Source organism: Empidonax traillii, unplaced genomic scaffold (genome assembly GCF_003031625.1).
Source record: "Empidonax traillii isolate 1590-97213 ecotype Southwest subspecies unplaced genomic scaffold, ASM303162v1 scaffold533:size792476, whole genome shotgun sequence".
NCBI lineage: Eukaryota > Metazoa > Chordata > Aves > Passeriformes > Tyrannidae > Empidonax > Empidonax traillii.
In genome coordinates this window covers 697,383-720,475 of record NW_020955726.1, presented here as the reverse complement: position 1 = coordinate 720,475, position 23,093 = coordinate 697,383, and the positions used below count along the sequence as shown (strand labels likewise).

Below are 23,093 nucleotides of genomic sequence, written 5' to 3'. Positions count from 1 at the left end.
CATCAGGAAAAAGGAAGTTTTATCTATGATTTTCAGAACAGCAACAAATTGTACTTCTAAACAAAGCCTACTACAACTTAAGCTACGTGGACTATCAACACTATACAATAGCTTGTAACATAATATTCCGATGAGACTTCAAGGTCTAATTCTTTTTTTACCAGTGAAGTTGTTGCAGATAACATGGTGATGTAAGTTCTCTTTTACTGAATTTTAGTATAGAACATTAGTGGGGATATGTTAACAACTGTTTCAATTAAAAAAGTCATCCAGATCAAAGAACACTAAAAGCACACAAATAGCCACATTATTCCGAAAAGCATATAAGGAGGCATCGTAGACTCACATAGAAAGTTAAGCTCTACCTATATTCTTCTTTGCACCTTGACACTTCCCATGCATTTTAAAACAGCTGGCATTTAAATTAGTCATCATGTTTGCAGATACATTAGGGATTAGGTGCAAAAGTTAAGGAAGCCAATCACATGAAAGCCACACAATCACTAAAGCAAAGCAGGCTCTAAAAACTCCAGTAAAGTCAAACACATGCCAAGATATGGTAAGGAAAGGGGTCTGGAAGAAGGACAAGCAAACTAACTCCTGGGACTGCACATTTGAAAGGAAAGTTAGAAGCATCACCTGTTAAGATTAAGGACAGTCCAGCAAAGCTCCCACTTCCTTAAGCTTATAAATATTATTTGGCTCACTGGCTTTCTTTCTTTTTAAAGAATGAAACACAGATCCCTCTGTTCTCGCCTAAGCTGGCTGTGGAATGAATTCCTGCTGGACAATGAAGCTTAAGAAGGAAAAAACAGCACCCATACACCTAGTTCTCTAAAAGGCGATGAAAGCTTGTTTATAGGGGAGTACTTAGCAGAAAGTCTGCAAACAAACATGTCCCAAACACAGATTACATGGATTTGCATACTAGGACTGAGAACACATATAAGAAGCATTCAGAGTTAAATATCAGAATGTTTTCACCTGAATTAATGGAACTAAGATGTCCTGTAAGTTACAAAAATTTAAAAAAAAAAAAAAAAGGGCAAGTAGTCCTAGATTCTGCAATAAACCAAGTGAAATATCCAGTTGTTTTATGGGTATGAGAATCCACTGTAAAACAGACCACTAAACATTCTAAAGCTTTATTTGGCCTTTCCTACTGCCAGTCTAAGACATATAAAAGTAGGAAGGGAAGATAAACCAATCTATTTAATACACAGGGATCAAACCCTGGCAAAAACACCTGTTCCAAACACAGTCTCTAATACATGTACATCAGGAAATTTGCAGCATTCTTCATAGGTAATTTCTCTCTGTCCTTTAGATCTCCTATTTATATTCCCTAGGGCATTTCTCCTTAGGAAAAGCATTGGTCTCCAAAGTAGGGTGTGAAAACCCAGGGAGGTGTGCAAGACAATCCACCAGGGTGTGAAAATATTTTTGTGCTATATAAAAAGTATAAAAATAGTACTGACTTAACCTTTATCTCATCTCTAATTTTCATTTTTTGTGGGTATGTTTTATAACTGCATATTACATAGTACAATAGAACTCATTAAAGCTACTGTAAAAATCTTTAAGTTCCAACCACCCTGCCCAGGGTTAGGTTGGATGGGGCTTTGAGCAACTTGGTCTAGTGGAAGGTGTCCCTGCCCATGGCAGGGGAGTTTTAACTCAATCTTTAAGGTCCCTTTCAACCTAAATCATTCTATGACTCCATATTTATAAATATATAAATAGATACTGGTGGTGCATGCTCAATTAATTTTTTTACTGATGGGTTGCATGATCAAAATGTTTGGTCAAGAGCTCTATCAGTATCTGTGGAAACAATGAATTAATTATTTTTCAGAGGGTGTTTCACGTTGGAAGACTAAGCAGTTTCAGTGGTAATTCTATAGGTCAACTAAAAAAAACCCTAAATACTACCCTTCCCCACAAATTATTCAGATTCAAGACCAACTGTTATAAAGCACACCAAAACACCCTCACAGTTTCACTTTTGCAAAGTGCCTTTACATGTGAAAATACTGTCCTTATATATTTAATTTAATTGTATTTTAAGTTTCAACATTTACCTATACCAGCTGCCATTTATGTGCTTATGTAAAGTCTCCAAGATAAAAGTTTTGCATAAAATCACCTGTGAAACGGCAAAGTCAGAGAACTGCTTGAGCCCTTGTGATCCCAAGTGGTGGTACACTGGTGCCACAGGCAGTAGTTACCACAGTTACCAATAGCCCTTTTACTTGGCTAGACAGAGATGTGAAACACAGCTAACATCCTAGACAAGGTTGTCAAAGGTTATCTTAATAAGCTGCTGCTTTCCTTTAAGCTTCGAGTGCACAGCCCTGTGGGTGATGATTTTTGCCTTCACTGGATGAGAACTCCAAGTTGGATTTGCCCACTATTCCACGAGAAGTTTTCTGTTCAGCTAAGCCAGGGGAAGATGCTGACTTACGTCAGCAGTTGGGTTTGCAGTTTTGACAGACCAACCAGCCGTAACAGACATTTTGTACAGGGAACAGATCTTTTCTATATGGTAACAGCTATATATGATTGACTACACACTTGAAAATTTAAGGATTCACCTTAGTGAAGAAATTATATGTTTGAGTTATAGCACCAAGCTCCGAATGCTGATTCACATCTACACATGCTAAAAGAAAGTCTACACATAAGATAAAGATTTAAGCCACTCTAATAAATAGGGCAGCTCTGGTGAAGGTGTGGTTAATGATGTCAACAGAACGAGGCAAAGTGGTCTCACAAGCCCTGTAATACAGGCTTGTTGCAGCAGGAAACAGCACAGGAAGTAAAGATTTAAAGATAAAAGTTATCTCTATGCAAAGTTTTCCAAAATTACTGTGATTTTTAATATTTATTGGCCAAACACACCATACTGAATGTTTTTAAATGGAGTATCAGCAATCTTGTCACATGCAATGATTCTCAACACTGAACTCTGAGACAGCAAAGTAACCAATATACTGCTAGACTAAAACTAAGACCGTATTAAATAGCTGCTAAAGGTTTACTTTAAAAAAAGACCATACTCCACAAAGGCATATGGTCAGAATCCACATGAACTGCCCAAAAGTAGCACAACTTTTCTTTTACGCCTCCAGGAACAACATCTGACATGCACTAGACAAAAAATGACAGAATGATTCTCCAGGCAAGTTTTATGGGACTTCTGTCAACTCCTACAGTCTAACAGAGCAGCAACAAGGTTAATAGTTACAAGGGTCTCTGAAGGAGATACAATTAAGCCAGCATCAAGGAATGGTATCAACCTCAAAATAAAACATACCTTCAGTAAAAGGTCACGTTTCTCCTGAAAGAAGTGTATTCATTTTCACTTTCTAGAGTAGAGCTACAAGTTCAGTAACAATTGCACAGATGCTCGTGCAAAGCCTCAGAAAGTTTTCCCCATGCAAAAGCAAAGCCATGATCACATCTTTAATGACCTTCCAGAATACATTGAGTTTACTTAGTCAGATATTTAAGGCTAAGTCTGGCATAAACCACATCAGTGATGTTTTTCATTGCAGATCAAAGACCTCGGGCACCAGCTATGTAGTAACATTAAAAACCGGTTCAACACACGAAACATCAGAAACAGCAGATGACAGGTATCTGCTTTAATCCCCTCAATTAAAATCTGATTACGGGTAAAGAAAAGCCTCTGTGAATCTCCAATTACTGAACAAGAGAGCATGAAAGAAGATTTTTATGCCCTATTTCAAAAAGTCACATACATGGATAACAGAAGAATATTCAATTAGAAGAACTTTAAGTGTCACCGTCAGTTGAAAGCCGGCTATCAACTTTTCACTGAAGGACAGGCAAACAAAAACATGAAGCTCACTTCCAAATACTTTTAGGAACTTTATCTGCTTTTTGAATAACTAATAGCAGGATTCATTATAGCATCCTCCAAATGCAACTATCACCCATTTTCTGTAATGGAGCAATTTAATCCATAAAAAGATCTGTTCTAATAATTTCTTAAGTGAGTACTGTCAAAATTAGTTACTTTTGAACTTAATTCTTCCACTACCGTCTATCTCACACAATTTCCTTGTTTTACCTTTTCTTGACAATATATCTACACAAAATCCCTGGTTATCTCTCATGTCCTTCTCCAATTTAGCTCTACTCAGGGCTTTGGATTTTTTGGTTCTATCCCTGCACACACTGGGAGTGCACCTACATTCTCCTTGGTTATCTACCCCCAATTCCATGTTTCATGCTCCCCCTCTTTCTATCTGAGCTCAAAGAGGAGTTTCCTGAAAGCCAAGCTGCTCTCCTGTCACACTTGCTGGATGTCCCAGAGTAATCTGGAAGGACCTGCACCTTAACAGCTGCCCTGAATAAGTTCTGCCAAATTTAATTCCTTATTCTTTTGCAGCCCTAGTTAAAGAAATGAATCAGAGTTCACTGACTTTGTCCCTAATGCACATTATGACATCAGCTCATTGAAAGTGTTGAACGAACAAGTTTAGTCATAAAGTACAAGTTATAAAGCTCATTATTTTCCAGGCAGATTATTTAGCCACACAAAAATGACACTGCCCTTGAACAGCCCCCAGCTTTCTCTAGCCTTTATTACACAAGACTATTCCATGCCTTCCTTGGTCTAGCTATATCTGCTAACTCCCTCTTTTCCCAGTTCCTGCCAGTTTCAAAAGCATCAACACTTGAAGCCAAATGAGCTCAACCAACATTCCCCGTGCTTCAATCACAGGCCTATTTTGCAGTGGCACACCCACTGAAGGCAAACCTGAGACAGCTCTTCACGTGGGCACTGTGGTTTGTCAGTCAGGAGTATTGCTCTAGAACATTACTGCCATGCTACTCATGTCACAACTCACCCATCAGTCTAGCACTGATTTTCTCCTGTGTGGCAGCTACAGCTTCACTACTCCCAGCCACAGTTTGATCCTTCCCACCACTGCACCAGAATTAGGGGCTGAATGATGATGAATCCAGTGAGGGAACTGATCAGTCTGAGAATTCATTTGATCAGTTTCTTCTTCCCAGATGAATCTGTTCCTTCATCTGTTCTACAACTTGGCATCTGAACACAGCAAAAATTAGTAGCTGGGATTAACACTGCAGTTCTACCATAGGAAGAGAAACTGAAAATTGTGGTCTCATTAAATCCTATTGCATAGGTTAACTGTATTAGTAGAGCAGTGTCTGTAATACTGGTGGCATTAAAATGCTCTTTCAGATTTAGAAACAACCCCACAGCCCCATCTGTACTTACCCTGCCATGCAAAAATAACTCCATCTCCCCATTTCATGCATTCCTTTCATTTCAGGTTTAATGAAGGAAATCAGATTCCAAGCAGTCAGATGTCTAGAGCACAGGGAAGCATCTTACAGGAGCTACACTACTGTGCAATTTCTGTCTTCGTTATTCTGGGAAAAAAATAACTCCCCGTGTGCTGTTGCGTTGCTTCCATCTCTTCACATACACAGGATGGCCAGTCTTACACAGTTTTAGATAACACTGACATTTTGAATACATCAACAACTTTATTGTTATTGTCTGAGTAGGAAAGAGGAAGAATGAAAAATTCTCTTTCTATAAACAAAAACTTAAGTCCTATGGATGAGGTATTTTGAATATCTTGCTGCATATTTGGAATACTACTTCCAAGTATTTCATATTTTGCTTTCTTCCCCACAGGCCTTTGTTCATGCTGGTTATATTATTTGTTTTTAAAAATTCAAAGAGATTAAGTGAGATAGTTTATCAGAAATATTTCCAACCAATCTCATTGTATGGATCTATAGCAAAAGGCATTAAGAATTCAACTTGTAGAAAGCAGGAGTGTCTCTGGTTTGGAGTGTCTCAGGATTTGAGTATTTATATTCCTCAGGTGTTGGAACAATAAGCAAATATGCCCAGATGAAAGAGAAAAGCAAAATTTAGGCGTTGTACCTTTTTGTTTCTTTATCACATCACAGTGCATGGCCTTTACATCAGAAGGACCACATGTGTACTGTTCCTTCATGCAACATTAGCAACATTTTTCACTTTAAAGTGCATGGTATAACACCAAAAAAGAATCCTCGTGGGATTTTACACCAGAAGAAACAAACAGGTGAAATTCAGTGCAGCATTCGCTTTCTATGTTAATCTTCACAAGATATCTTTAAGAAAAAAAAGCTAGGTAAGCTTTGATACACACAATAGCAATGATAAAAGTATAACTGAAATGTAAAATCTTCTTTTACATTGTGATATTCGGAATAGAAATCCCCCTCTAATTGAAAATGCCACGGTCAGGTGTCCCATTCTAATTCTAACTTTGTAAAATGAAACTGGCAGAACTAAACTGTAATTTATGCTTTTGGATACAATCTCAAGACATATTTGGACATAAAAGAAATTATATAGGTAACCACTGAATGAAATCTTTCCCTCCAATCTAATTTTTAGTTTTTAGATCAAACTAACTGCTTGTATTTTAAGCCAAAGTTTACTGCTTAACCTGTGTTTGTTTCAGTTGGGTGTTCACAGACTCTCCGAGTGTTTCCTGCTGCCACATGTCAGCCCTGTCATGTCATCTAACCAAAAAGTTACCTCTCTAGCACTGAAGATGTAAACACCTTGACTGAGAATCCTTAAAAACAATTCATCAGAAACAACTGAAAAAAACACCTATTTTCTACTCACGAGGTCAGTCATTCTACAATCTCTAAAATAACTGTGAGCTAAAAAATATCGTAACCTAAACAAAAAATTCAGCCCTTATTCTAAGAGTAAAAACAAGATGATGTTTTTTATATATCTAATCCATGGGTCATAAACACTGGTAGTAATGAGGGAAAACTCAAATACCACGCTTCCTGAAATCTGACTAATAATCTAAAAATACAAGGACAGTTTAACGCTACAAGCTTGACAGTCTAGTGACTCAGAATCACAGACTATTTAAGGCTGAAAGGGAACTCTGGAGGTTATGTAGTCCAACACTTGCCCAAAGTAGGCCCAATCAGATCAGGCTGCTCAGAACATTGCCCAGCTGAGTTCCACACACCTCTGAGCACAGAGGATTACACAAGCTCTCAGGGCATAAGCCCTTCCCAGGGTTTGATCATCCTCACATTCAAGTATTTTTTGTCTTACACCTAATTAGAATTTCTCACATTTCAACTGGAACTGTTGTCTCTTATACTTTCACTGAGCACAACTAAGCAAACTTCTCTATATCCCGCCCTTCATACAGAAAGGTAACTATAAAATCTCCCCTTTATCTTCTTTGGGGGGGGGGAAAAAAAAATCAAAACTATCAAAACGAATCCCCCACCAACAAAACCCAAGAAAACAAACCACCCCAATTCCCACAGCATCTCCTTGTACATCCTTTACCTACCAATAAAGTCTGAAGCAAAAAAGCTTGTACATATTTTATCAATAGGTCCTTTGCTCCATTAAGCAGTAGATACAGATCTTCCTTTGCCTTCCAAATCCCTTGCTAATTTAACTGAACTTCAGCTGTCATACCTCCACCTCTGCACATCTGAGCAACATTTCTACTTTCCTTCCAGTGGACCATTTTGCTTTTACCTTCTGAAAAACTGTGTATTTGTTACAGATTCCTTTAAATACGTGACCTGGGACATAAGTTGCAGCACTGAAAAACACTCAACATCTCTCATGTTGCCTCAAGTGCGTTCCAGAATCTTAAAAAAGGCCCCTAAAGGATCTTAAGCTTCCTTACTTCACAAAGGCTGCAGTATCATCTCATCTGTATTCAAATAGCAAAAGTACAAATAAGCACAAGTACAATCTGGGCAGAGAATGGACAGAGAGCTGCCCTGGAGAGAAGGACTTGAGGGTGTTCGTGGATAAGAAGCTTGACATGTCCCAGCAGTGTGTGCTAGCAGTCCAGAAAGCCAACAGTATCCTGGGCTGTATCAAAAGCAGGATGGTTTTATCAAAAGCAGGTCAAGAAACGCAATTGTCCCCCTCTACTCCACTCCCTCAAGACCCCACCTGAGTACTGTGTCCAGCTCTGGGGCCCACAGCATAAGCAGGACATAGAACCATTGGAGGAAGTCCAGGGAGCCACAAAGATGACCAAAAGGCTGGAGCTCCTCTCCTATGATGACAGGCTGAGAAACTTAGGATTGTTCTGCCTGGAGGAGTCTCTGGGGAGAACTTAGGGCACCTTCCGTGACCTGAAGGGAACTATAAGATGACTGGAGAAGGACTTTTTACAAGGGCATGCAGTGACAGGAAAAGGGGTAATGGCTTTAAACTGACCGAGAGTAGATTAGATATTATTAGATATAAATCTAATATACTGGATATATTAGATTAGATACTAGGAAGAAATTCTTCACTGTGAGGGTGGTGAGACACGGAACAGGTTGCCCAGAGAGGATGTGGATGCCCCAACCCTGGAAGTGTGTTCAAGGCCAGTTTGGACAACCTGATCTAGAAGAAGGTGTCCCTGCCCATGGCAAGGGGCTTGGAACTATTAACCATTATGTGATTCTATAAAATAAAACAAAAAAAGGGAATCTGATCTTCCATCACAGAAACAGATAGCTTTCTTCCCCTGAATTCTTCTTCCACTAATCAGCTGCTTAAGCACAGAACTGGAGCCTCAAATACTCTGTCAACTAACTTGGAAGACTTAAGAACTAAAATTGAATATTATGAGTTCAAACACAAAAAGTCAACGCAAAATAATAAGCTGAGTCTTACAAATGAAAAACTCAAGTCCTACTCCCTCAGTTTTCTTACTATTTCAATTTTATCACTATTGAAACATTCCTTGAGCTTATGTACAGAGAGCCCAGACTTCTGCTGAGACCTGAAGGAGAGTGCTTCCATACTCCTCAGTCTGCCTCTGGAGTGGTTCCATATGCATTCCATTCTGTAACCCCAATTCTCCCCTTATGACTGCCAACGTGCTGATTCACAGACTGCTAAACTTGACTCGAAGGTGGAACAAAGACAGTTACAAATATATGTATTTATGTAAAATATGCTGAAGAAACCTGACAACATTATAGAATACCAGTTCTTAACAACACAGCTCGCTACACAGAAGTGTCCACCTGATCTGCCCTTTAGGCCTTCAGTTCAATGATCCCACAACATTCCATCCAGTCTTTTGAAGCAGTGTTGCAGTTCAGTTGACTTTTGCCCCCACTCAAAGAATAGTTTCAGGGTATAAAAAAGCAGCATTGACTCTGATGAAGCAGTTTTCATTCTTGTCAAGACAAACTGATTTAGCCAGCCAAAATCCACACTAGCCCTTTCAAAGATCCTTTGAGATTATCAATAGGAAAAGACATTAGGCCTGAATTACTGAATAATTTTAAGGGTGTTTCTAAAAAAACTTATTCATTGTTTTCAGGTGTTAAAATTAACACTATCGAAACATCTTTAAATAGCAGGAAGAATAAATTAATTTCTTCTTCCAAGCTCCTGTACCATTTTCTCTAAATATTTTCTCATGGTAACTGAAATGGAGCACTAGCCTGAAGCAGTTTTTGCTGGGTAGAGCAGAGAAGTTAAATATCTACATCTATTACTGAAGCTGTCACAGTTTGAAATTGATACAGTAGACAGACCGTCACATCATCTGCCTTAATACAAATCCAAGGTAAGGTAACTGAACCACTAGTCCAATGCTTCAGACAAGAAAACCATTTTTGTAAGCTTTCAGGTATTTCATCACAACCCTAGCTTAGTATGCTGTTATCACACTCCTATCTGGTTTTATTAACCAGAAGCAAGAATAATTCAAATGACCAGCTCCTAACACAAGTCAGGGAAGCATATTATTTAAATCTCTGTACATTTTTTTTTCGCCGTAAGAGGGAAAAATCTCTTACATAGGGTGCTTCAGGGATTGCAGACCTAAGAATTGGGTAGAGCAGCTGAAAATAATAAACTTCACATTTCCACTCAACCTGGTGCATTGAAAAAACCACTGAAACAGTACAGAAGGCCAAAGAAAAAGGAACAATTTCCTATGGCTTCTGTTCAGCAAGTTCGAATCTCAAGTTTTCTTATCTCTAGCTTCTGATTCACAAGAAAAATTATCCTGTTTCACATGGTCAAGAACATTCAACCCAAGAGCAAAAGTGGAACCTGGTGCAATAACTAATAACTCAAAGGCTGGGTGAAGTCCAAAGAGCAGAAAGGGAAGTAAAAAGATTATTATTGTAACTTGTGAATTGTTTATGATTTTGAAGCAGATTTCTTTAGTTAAAAACTCACAGGAAGATCCTGCCAAAGCCGAGAAATCAACTCATTCTAACTGTAAGTAGGCAGTTTTCCATGGCAACTGCAAAAATTTTGTGCAGGATCCAAGTTTTCATTTGAATCCCCTATACTTTCAAAAAATTACTTACTTTCAGTCCACTAAAAAAAATTAACATAACCTGACCTCTTTCAGCCTGCCACAGAGAGACTACTGCTGCTGTTGCTCTGTGGTTCAGCAAATTCTGACCATTCCAGTACTTTTCCAACTGCAGCCTGAGTGGGCTACAGTTTTCTGTGGACAACTGAACTGAAGCAAATGACCTAGATTTATTGCATGGGATAACTACTTTCCACTTGGAGAATTTCAGAAAAACTAGAAGCTTTCTGGTTTTCGTTTAACAGCTGAGACCAACTCCGTTGGCTAAGTCTTTTTAATTATTTTATGTTCACTCAAAGAGATACTTAATAACACCTTTTCAACACTAGGTGTTTTATTCCCTGTCCTCTAAATTTTATTACCTAAAGCTGTCTTCTTTCTGCCCAGTATGCTTTGGGAAATATGCGGGACAAGCTGTCTTTACACCTCCCCCTTATCACATCTTACTGAAACAAACAGGAATACCAAAAACATCCTCAAGAAATCCTGTAGATAGTGATCAAAAATAAATTCAAGTTAACAGATGTTGAGAAGGGAACCTAAACACAGAAAGTTAAATCTCTGTGGAAGAAGCTGCAGACATCAGTATTAAATTTTCATCATTTTTCTGGATCTGGATACTGCCACATCCATCTGAGCTTCAGTATTTAAAAAGCTGGAAAAAGGCTACTCAAAGAATTTCAGCATGACATTCCCACTAAATGATCCTCATTAGTTTATCAAAAAGGGGTATCTATTCTGATAATGGTGTGTGTCTCTCTAGTTGGCATTTTGTAGCAAATTCTACAACCAGAAAGCAGAGAAACAGAGATCCCAGAATATGCTGTTGGGAGGGACCCACAAGGATCATCAAGTCCTACCCTTAGCCCAGCACCGGACCATCCCCAAGAGTCACACCATGTGCCTGAGAGTATCATCCGAACGCTTCTTGACTCTGTGACCACTGCCCTGGGCAGCCTGTTCCAGTGCCCAACCACCCTCTGGAGGAAGTACATTTTCCTAAAACTCAACCTAAACTTCCCCTGACACAGCTTCAGACCATTCCCTTGGTCACCACAGAGAAGACATCAGTGTCTGCCCCTCCTTTTCCCCTCATGAGGAAGTTGTTAACTGCAATGAGGTCTCCGCTCAGTCTCCTCTTCTCCAAGCTGAACAGACCAAGTGATCTCAGCCCCTTTCCCTACGGTTTCCCCTCAAGGCCCTTCACCATCTACACTGCCCTCCTTTGGATGCTTTAAAATGGATACCTACTTTGCAATTCTCTATTTAGTAGAAGCCTCAACTGCCAATAACTACATCAACACTTGGTCTACACAAGTTAAGAAAATGATTTATGAACCTGTTGATGAATTTTGTCTGTTTTGACATGGTACTTAAAGTACTCTGAAAAGCTTTCAGAAGCACTGCTACACTTATTCTGGCTTAGGCCAACAAAAAGGTGCTTAACTAGCATACTTTTCAGGTTTTGTTAGTGGCAAACAAGTATCTAGCTTATCCACCATAATCAAATGCAATCTGAAGTCCTTTGTCTCAGTCAAAAGAATACAGTTCCAGAAACAACCGCTAAATAAATTGAACTACTGAGCCATCTGTGCTTCAGTTGTTGTATCAGCATTTTGAGAGACAAACAAACCTGATACATGAGTTGTTCTGTAGAAGAGTAATGAACCAACTGCTTCCTAGCTACAGCTTCTAGAAACTTGTGCTACAATCCCGGCTTCAAAGATGTGCCAAATCCATGAGCTATTGAATACAGTTGTTCTCCCCAAATACTTAATCTGTGTAAGACTTGAGTGACAAATAGTGTCACTATCTGCATTAGCAAGTGATGAAACAGGAATGAAGGGACTAGTTGTGTGTGGTCAGCTCCTATGAATTCTCATTTAAAAATTTGGTCCAAAAGCACTTGTCTCTCAGTTCGACAGCAGCTCAGAGCAATTTAAGCATCTAGTTCTGACAGAATAAGCTGATGCAGACAAAGATATTATTACTTCCAACAAGAGATTCTCTGTCCCGATTACCACTTTAATTGATGAATGTTACTGCACTAAATATTCTAGATCATGAACTGAAACACTCAGTGGTTAGACACTTTCCAAGCAATCTCTGCTTAGAAAGATGGTTAGAATATGGAACTAAAGTTAAAATGCTTTAGTTATAGCTCCAGACGTGATCCAGGGGCACAAACACAAATAAAAGCCTTTAACCACTAATTCTGAAGGAACAGCAGATCAATCTAATGTAATGTTCACTCTGAAGAGATGTATCTATTGAACACAGGGCAGGGTCCATTTTCACAGGCAACACTGATCTGGCCTAAAACATATTTTTTTTTATTTTCTCCAGAAGTAATTGGTCAGACACCATGTTTTACCACTGCTGCATTTTGGGTGACCTGATCTGGATGATATCTGCTATAAGGGTATACTGAGGAGAAAATATTCCAGCTCACATGGGTGATGTCAACCATAAACCAGAAATCAGAGGAGGTCTCAGTAACCCATCAGCAGACTGACAACAGATGACACTATCAGAATATCTGCAAAACATCTGTTCCTATAGTTTCACATAAACTCAAGTTTAACACGTGAGACATCGCTCCAAAATTTAACCAGCTGAGCAAAGAACAACAGCCATTATCATTTCTGCACCGAGCTATTAAATTAAAACACGTTCTGTAAGAGCCCCACATCAAAATCAGTATAAAACTCCCAGGCATAGGTTTGTCCAAAGAATGCACAGGAAGTGGGTGTTTTCCTTCAAGGCAAACAGTCGGCGCCAGCTACTGGGTTTCAGTTTCAATAGATGCCAGGTTGATATTCTGAATTCTCAGCATGATCTAAAGACACAGTAATTAAAAAAAACACCTCACAACAATAACAAATAGGAGTTCTCAAATTATTAAATAGGACTTCTCAAAGTTCTAAAAGGTTGTACTCTCTCAGGAAGATATGAGAGAATAAACAGGAAGATGAGTGTATCTCCCAAAGATTACTGCTTTAGTTACAAAAATACTGAATTTAAATGCTATAATTGGGGCTTAGAATCATAAGCAGGAATTACTTCTCTAGAATCTGAACAAAGGATATGTCCAAGGCAAAATCAAATGTTCTGTCAAATCCAAAGCAATGAAGCTTAGCTTCTAAATAGGTTCTCTTATAACAAAACAGGCATTTTTTCTGGTTCCCTTTGAATTTACATTTTCTTCATGCAGCAATGCATAAAAAGATATGAAATATCAAAAGGAGCATTAATGAGTTCTAGAAGTTTTGTGCCTTTTGTTGACATGCTGAAGCAGTTGACGATTGGAATCATGCAAAAACACAACACAGAAGCAAAAAACTTGATCAGAAAAGCTATTTTTACATCCATAATATAAACGCTGCTTTCTAAGTGGTACATACTTAAAAAAATGTGCATTAGCATCGACAGAATGGCTCCCTAAACCAATTATATAAACTTGAAATATTCAGCTTCACTGTAATACTTTCCTTAAAACTTACAAATATTCACATTGCACTTTTAAATTTTAAATAATCCACCTACAAAAGTTAAGGTATGGTCTCCAGATTTGACCAGGAATTACTGCTGAAAATGCTTTGGTAAATACAGTCTACCAACTTGTCACAGGAATTGAACTACAGACTTTCATGTTGTAATCTAATAGGAGGAAAAACTGCGAAATTAAATATATTTACTGTCACTAAGTAACAAACAATTACTGCTTTATCACAAGCCAAATTCAGGTATTTTAAACCATACTAAATATCCACCATTTTGGCCAAGGAAGAGTTCATAATATTACTGAAGTTACTAAGAAGTCAGCAATCGAAAAAATAAAACTTATCCAAAATGCCTCACTAGAATACAAAGGATTCTGTGATTTTTTTTGTTATTATCAGGTTTTTTATACAGGGCATACACAGAAATGCAGATCTCACCTCACAGGAACTTTCTTTTTTATTTAAGAACTCCAAACCTTCTCCTTTCAATTGCGTTACAAGAATCAAGTACTGGAAGTATTTTTAAACAGACATAAAAATACTTTTTAAACATTTATTGCCTATGGCATTTGCATTCATAGCATAATTAACAAATCAGTTTAAAAGAGAGATGCTGATGGTAATTGCTCTATGGACAGCTCTCTCTATTGTCTCAAATGGCCTTCCAGCTCATCTTTCCTACTTGAAGCTTATCACTAATTTATAGGCCACAAGTGTGTTCAAAAACAAGTTCATAAATTACTGGAGTTTGGGAAATTAAAGTGTCAGTCTTTCAACAATAATGATCTTGGCTCATAAGAAACTTGGAGCACACAATTTTGTTTTAAAAACCGACTCCATAATTAGATATGCTTTAGAACATTCTCTGAACCTTGGCTGGAAGTATGACAGGGAAATCTCCAGAATACCTTTCTAGTGTTATTTTGGTCTGTTCAGCTTATTAGCCACTGAATACAGTTACTCCATTTGATTTTCAAAGTGCAGCTGAAGGTTAACTAAAATGATTTCACCATTTCCCTTCTGGGCTGAAACCAGGGAGGAAGGCAGTAATATATATAAGAAAAGACAAAACTGCAGACCATCCTTTATTTCTTGGTGCAGCAAGAAAGACACAAAAATTCTTTCTTTGGAGAAAGGCAATAACCCTTGGCATATTATGAATCTGTACTGAGCTACAGAATTGCACTGCATACAAAATGGTATTAAAGACTGTAAAAATGGGCAAAGTGCTAAAAGCACCAAAACCCAAGCCCCCAAGCTACTTCAAAGCCGTATTTGTGTGCATTATGAGTTTTCAAGACCATATTTTTCTTTCCCTTCCTGCTCTCCCTCATCAGGATTTCAATTGCCTTCAGGATAACATCAAGTTATTTGCTATTCTTGTCTTTATTAAAAAGAGAGAAAAAAACCCTACCACAAAACACACACAAGTACTCTCCAGTTAAAGAGGGAATTAAGACAAGAAATGTAGCTTGTTCAACAGGGCTATTAGATACTGACTGCCTTCCAAGCCAAGAGAGCAATACTACAGATACTAGTCCCTTAAACATTTAAAGAAAACTATTATTTCCCTCCCCATCCCTGGCCTGAGATTGTTGAATTTGCCATCACTGGTCACAATCAACAGAGGATTTAACATCAGTCTGCTGTAAAAAGAATCCAATATGACATCCAGCATCAAATAAAGGTTTCAAATTCATTTTAATATCAGCTGTGCTGATTTGTACCTACCACTCCTCATAACGAGCTAAAGCAGAAAAACATCTAATTGTTCAAAACTGCTGAAAGTGCAACTTGTAAGAAAAACAATTGTTGTATAACCAACTGGTCAGATATTGGCACTCATTAATTCCAGCTAATGCTTTTGTCCTAGTAAGATCTGTCTACACATGACAGCTGCCTCTTTCCACAGAATTGTGTTGGTTGGTAAATTCAACATTCATGTTACTATGGGGGATAAAAAACTAAAATTAACACAAACCTTCAACTTGGGAAGTGTGCAAGCTAGGTACAAAGAAGTAACTTTGCTCACTTTTGTCTGGATGCATATGAAGTTGAAACAAGCACAAAAACAAAACCATAAAAATCTGCTAAACTCAGCTGAGGATGCACATAAAAATGTGTATGTGACTTAAGCAATACAACTGTAAACATCCTGTGGTTTTCTGCATCTTCCCTAAATTTTCTCTTCTGACCTTTGACTGGCATTAGAAATTCTTGAACATGAGAACCCTCATTTCTGAATCCACTATGTTCTCGCTGAACTTTAGTAGAATATTTGACTTTCAAGTCCTGATACCTTAACAACTAACCGTACGGTCCTTCAGAATACGCATATGGAAGTTGTTTGGTCTGTTTTAACTATTCAAATGAATCCTTATTTATGCATTTTGACATTGCTTCAAGATTCATTCATTCAGTACTTTTACTTATGTGCCCTGCATGAGTCACCAATCCCACGGTACCCAAGTCAACACTCGATGCACAAGCTTCACAACTGACAAAATTTTTCATACTCCAAATGAATACAGACACAAACCACTGCAGAACTGTTCTCCTGGACTTTTAGAAAGCCTAACTCATCTTTTGGAGGCCTTCCTGTTGAACTCAAAATTAACTAACTGAATTGGAAGAAAAGAGTTAGGCTTGAAAAGCAAAGATTTATTAAAGATAACACTGATGCAAGAAGGAAAACTGTGGTTAGAATAAGGGAGGGCAGAAAGAAAAGCAGTATTAGAAGTAAATATTTTCCTCACACTCTTGCATTCTTTGCTTGTTACTTATAACCTATTCCTGACTTTGACTGTCCTACTTAGAAATGCACATGCTATATACCACAAACTCAGACAAAACAGGTTATATTCACTGTAGATAAAATCTGCTTTCAATTTAGGGAATGAACTACATTAGCACATCAGCAAAAAGAACCCCTGAAACTTCATGGTTTATTAAAATCTGATTTTAATAACTCTCTAGATTTTGCAGCAAACACCAATTAGACACAGGACAAGTCAGCATAATAACAGCCCAAACAGAAACAAATAAGGAAGTACTTGACTTGGTATTTTTAAACATAAAGTCAAACATGAGTCACTTAGACAATATGTTAAAGCCACCAAGAGTTTTAGAGTACAGAAACCAAGTCAGTGAACAAAACCATCATAGCCCTGACAGCAACATCTCAGAGAGAAAATACTATATTAGCAGTTACAGATCCATGATCAATCAAATGATCACAGCTGGGGTGTGCTCCATGGACATTTCAGACTAAAACAGCTTAAGAATCAATTACATCTTTACCTTCACAAAATGGACAGATTTGAGAATCCTGGGATGTTCATTCAGCCAGTGAGTAACACATTCCACCACAATGCCAGGTTTGCAGGCAGGTTTGTTATTCCATGCTGTTCCTATAAACTACTTGAAGAACTGATTCACAATCTATTAATATTTGTGAGCAATTCTCTGCCATGTCCTCAGACTCTTTCAGATCAGGCTGGGGAAATCAATAAGCCATCCTGAAAAGGTGTTTTTTAACAACCTCATTAATTTTATTGTACACACTACTAAAAGGCAGTGGTTGTGCTGTGTTTTTCTAGCACATTTGTGGGGTTTTAGTTACGAGTAACTCTACCATGAATATAGAACCTGGTAACAGCAGGTTACAATAGCAAACAAGTGTTTTGTCCCATAAAAGAAAAGATTTAGGTCATCATGTTCAAATTTACAAAATGTGAATTGAATACCAAGTTTAATTAGAAGTAAGCAGTAAAAAACCCTGTATCTTTAGCAATCACACTCCAGCAGACTCAACAGCAAGAGTCTGGAAAGTGGAAAATAACAGAAGGCCTAGAATCTCCAGATAAAGACGAACCCACACAGTACAAGTATTGGCATAACACTGAGGAGTTACAATACAGAGACATCCAAGAGGCTCCACAGGGAATGAACTCACTCAGCAGTTCCCAGGTCAGGGCTAGCCCTGATATGTTCCTGGACAAACTACTGAGGCATAGATACCCTGCACTGTAATCCAGACAGGCTTTCAGGCTGTCACTTAAGAGCAAGAAATCTGTTGCCCAACCAGAAGCAACTCAGGTATCAATGTAGCACTAATAATAAAGTGCACTTCAGCATTCAACATAATGAGACAAGGTAAATTTCAATGTATCCATGGTATGCTTATTCTGTAATTCAAGTAACCCAATCCATACATACCAACCATGTAAGTCTTTGTTTTCATTTAGTTTGTAACTGAAGGTGGAAAAGTTGTTTCAATTGACACTCAAAAGAACACAGGTTGCTGCACAGAAATTGAAAGATACTTATTTCTCCATGTTAATCCTTCTTCTCTCAGACATATTTAAGTCTTTTCTCTTTTTCACAACACTTACAGCTTAAGTATACCCAACTGCTATTTCTATTTCAAAAAGGTATTTCCAAACAATGTTTTTACTTTAGTCTCTGTAGTTAGTTTTGCAGTAAAGTCTTCCACATTTCTCAAGAGGTATTTAAATATGTCATTACATCCCAAAGAACTGCAAGACTATTTGTAATATCACAGTTTTGTCGTTAATACATAGGTGGTGGTTGTTTTCAAGCTCAGTTGTTGGAGGTCCTCTAGGCATTTGGCTTGGTTTATTTTGTTGTTTAAAAAAACCAAGACTCTGCAACAGAAATGCCTACTAGGCCAGTACAGCATATACATACTTACAAAAAACATCCCTTTCACAGCCTACCACCACTTCAACATCCCGGTCCCCTCTGCAGTAAAAACCTGGTGCTTCCAGTTTGGTTGGCTGTCCTATCTTCTTATGGTATTAGGTTAGTTGATTTACCAAACATAACTGTAAGCAGTGGTAGGTTTAAGAAACGATGTAAGGGATTAAAGCAGCTCATGAAGTGAAGGAGTTCTCAGTTAAGCTACAGGACATGAAATTACTTTAGAACAAACATTTATTGAAGCCTCTTTGCTACAAATCTAAGTTTAAACTTTGTGCCTGGTGAATGAATAGAAATAGTACTTAGCCTGAACAATCTGCTGCTGACTGAAAATGTTATGCTCATGTGCTGATAGAGAAGTCTTTTTGAGCAACTGTACAGTTTATCTACTTCCACTGGGGAAGAAGGCTAAAGAAAAAAGAGCAAACACAGTTCACGTTAAGAAATTCCGTAGGCTTAACATAACCTGTTCTTGTTCTATTATTTTTTAACCCCTTCCCTACCTCGAGAGAAGGAAATCTCTCTAATCTGCATGGGTCCTCCTTGCCTATTAAACTGCGCGCTTGATTCATCTCTTCCCATGAAAGCTGCTGCTTTCTTGAGGAATTTAAAAACTTTGAGTGGATGTACGTGGGAAGGGTGCAGAATTCCTTCAATCCTTTAGATTCCTGCAAAGACACCTCTGAAGCCAACATATGCTGGCTATATTCAGAAGGAGGACATCAAAGAAAGCAAACAGTAAAAACTACTTTTAATCTAGTCATCATAAAAATAGCTGACACCAAACTTAACTGCTGGCAGAACACATTAGCTACAATACTTCAGGATAAATTAACATTTACCATAAAGAAAAAGTTAACATTGTTTAAAGTTTAAAAAAATGTAGATGCTAATAAGATGTTTCTTACAAAAAAGAAAGTCTTAGAAGACTATTCAAACTATAAAAATAATCTTTCATATTTTTATCAAGTAGAAGCCAAAAATGTCTTCCAAATGCACACTGGCAGCACTAATATCTCTTTTGCTAAGCAACAGAGCAGTATCATTTGGCACTTGTCTGTTCACTGCCACCCCTCAGAACTACTGTTTCTGTGAAAGATTTTTTCTGAAGTATCTTCAAGAGAATGCAAGATCTCTTTACATAGAAATATATGAAAAGCAGAGAATCTTGCTTCTGTTACTGTATCCTTTCTTTGTCCAGGAACTGTTGAACTGGCAGAAACATTCTTTGCTTAAAGAGGATAAGCCATGTCATTGGAAAGAAAGGTTTTCGTATTATACTGCAAATTTCACCTGCTGTTTGAATCAAAGCCTGAGAACCAGTAAGATACTTTCCCCTTGGTACCTGCTAGCCAAGCCTCATATGAAAAAAAAAAAAAAAAAAGAGATACTAATGACTCCAAAGACCTCCACAGCTTATTATGCACAAGTGAAGAAAACCCATGATTGATTAACAGGGTTCAACTCTTACAGTCCCACTGATAACACTCATTTACAGTCTTATTTTTAAAGTGCTCAGGTTCATCTTAGCATTTCAAGGCCTGCCATTCAGATATGAAACAAATTCAGAGGACAAACCCTTCATGTGGTAATGGGCAGCAAAATTATAGTTAAAAGTTGTACCGTTTCCAATCACATGAGGAAACAAGACTACAACAAGAAACAAAACAAACAAGAAGTTGGGAAACAAAAGTTTCAGGAAGGTAGACAAGAAAATTTTTATGAAGATGAAGACTGTATGATATATGACTGCCTCCCCCATTACAGGGAGAGGAAATTTCTGCTACTGCAAAGTTTATATAAGTAAAATTCCTGAACACTAAATCATACTTAGAACAGGAAAACAGCAGGGAGCAGAAGCCATGTAACTGATAAGGAATAAAGTCAAAAAAGAACAGAACAGATACTTTTCTGAGAACTGTAACTACCAAAGCATGATTTGCCCTCACATACTTCATTAATTTCAGAACCAAGAATGTGCAGCTCCAACTCAGGCTTCTCCTACATTTAGAGGATTTATAGAGTGTTCTTGCCCCTCCTCAACGTACATTTCCTGTTGTGCATTAAAACATAAGCTCATTCTTGGTGTTCTTTTCTTCCCTGATGGTACCTCCCTTTATTTCATTTAGTTTCACAAAACCCACCCACCTGCACCCCTTTTACAACAAATTAGCCAAAAAAATTAACAAACCATCAGGACGGAAGAGTCAAAACTTGCTCAAATAAGCTTCGTTTCCACAGGAAACCAGCCTAAGAGTTTACTAGCCCACAATCTGTCAAGAATACAGAAAGGACTGAGAACATTTGACTTTTTGTGTTATTGTCAAGTTGTTAACCAACTCACGACAGAAAACATATTTGCACGTGGGAGAAAAGTGTGCATAAGATTAGATCACAAACAAACAGAAAGTTCCCATAGTTTATTCCCCTTCTACATTAGAAGCAGACCCAAAACATAAGATTGTTCAAGAACTGCAGGTTTCTTTCACTCTAAAAGTCTAACCATCATCAGTACCTCTCTTCCAATGATTTCTGCCTCCTTAGCACAGTTAGATGATGCCCTTCAGCCTCTTTACTACAGTACCATCCAGGCTGGCTCAAGCCTCTTTCAGTAGCACATGGAACCAAATATTTGACTTTGCACTGATGCAGATGAAGAGTGATCACATAAATCCATTTGCTAAGAGTTGCAGTGCCACTCAGGAAGAGTGGGAATATATATAAAAAAAAACCCTTTCTAATTAGTACTGCAGTGATCTCGTAGATATAACCTAAATCAAGAATCAAGATGGTTACTGCCAAACATTTTGCCAAAGGATCCCACAATTATTAGTTTGCAGTGAATTTTCTAGATACACATGGAATTGCTGTAGGAAGAATTCAAATCTGCTGCTGACAGACTCTGCAAGTCCTCAAATCTGAGAAGAAATCAGACACATCAACGCGTTATCCAACTTTATTACACAAGACATTGTACACAACTTTTAACAAGCAGCTGAAGTGGGATAATTTCATTACTCCCAGTTATTACCTCCAGCCCTTTATAGACAGCATGTGAGTGCACAGCCACTTTGATGCAAAGTCCAGCAGCTTAGTTGAAACTGTCAGAGAAGACTATCCAAGCTAAGCTGCTGGACTTTGTACCAAAGCAGCTGGAAGTACTTGCACACATTACTCTTTGCCAGGAGCCCTTCAAGTTTTAAAGTTGACAACTGGAGTAGAAAGAACTTAAATCATCCCAGCAAGTTGTGTCAGCATGTGTCAAGCTTCCAAAGACAATCATTAACTTGTTCAGAGATCTAAGTAATTACAGCTAAATTACATGAGAACCTCTGCTCTGATGTAACAGTTTCCAGACAATATTCCTGAACAGTAAGGATCCACCGAAGCAGAATCTTGCCCTTATGTACACGGACTTTTCCCACAAACCTCATGGACAACCACGAGGCAAACGAGGAGAGAATGCAGCCACCAAACACTGCTGTGTACCTGAAGGCTTTTCACCCACTGCACAGGTGTCCACTGCTCCCGCAGCACTCGCTCTAACTAGATATCAAAACAATTCGCAGAAGGTTAATGAATTAAGCCCCAACACACCCGGTAGCTTAACATCACCCTATTAAGGATGAGCCCTGAGGCACAGGGAGGAAGGATAACCAAACCGAGGCCACAAATACACACGAGATCAGCGGGACAGGACCAGGATATTGCCTGCCAATCCATTTAAGTTCCACGTAGTGACACAGAACAACTCCACTAGGACGCGGGAGGGCCGGCCGGGGGCAGCAGGAGAAACCCAGGAAGGAGGAAGCCCAGGAAGCGAGAGGCCCCAGGGAGGGGGAGGGGACCCCCGGCCCCGCACAGAGCTCACCGAGGCCGGGCGGGCCAAGGTTCCTGCCGCCCCGGCTCCCTTCGCGGGGGCTCCACGCACATCCCTCCCCCCTCCTCCCGCAGCGCCTCCTCGCCCACCCTGGACCTGCTGCCGCCGCCGCCTCCGCCTACCTTGGCCACGTAGTCCTTGACCTCGTCCAGGTCGCCGTTCTTGAGGGCCCACATGAACTCCTTGTCGGACATCGCGGGCTCTGGGCCGGGCGGGGCGCGCGCAGAACCGGGGCAGCTCGCGGGGACGGCGCGCGGGCGGTGGCGCGAGCCCCTCCCCGGCGGCGGGGCGGGGCGGGGCCGGGGCGCGCGGGCGGCGCGGGAGAGGCGCGAGGGAAAAAGGGCGCACGGAGCGGGGCGGGGCCGGGCCGGGGGCGCGATGGGGCAGCGCGGGAAAAGGTCCCGCCGGGACGAAGAGCGAATTCGCTCGCTCGCGCGCGGGGCGCTTCCGCTTCCGGTTCCTACCCCGGCCCCTGCTCCGCCGCGGCCGCGACGCCCACGCGGGAGCGCGGCGCGCGCGGCGCAGGGCGCATGCGCAGCCGGAGCGTCCCCGCGTTCCCCGAGATACCGCTGGGGGGGGGGG

The 23,093-nt window shown here is 39.4% G+C and overlaps 1 protein-coding gene across 1 annotated transcript in view; it reads right to left on the bottom strand.

The window, feature by feature from the left end:
* Positions 1-22,765, bottom strand: part of MTPN (myotrophin) — a 36,761-nt gene extending 13,996 nt beyond the window's left edge. The window contains exon 1 of the mRNA XM_027897213.1: positions 22,634-22,765. Coding sequence (XP_027753014.1) covers positions 22,634-22,705 — 72 coding nt within the window. The 5' untranslated portion in view covers positions 22,706-22,765. The remainder of the gene's footprint in view (positions 1-22,633) is intronic.
* Between the last annotated feature and the right edge of the window lie 328 nt (positions 22,766-23,093).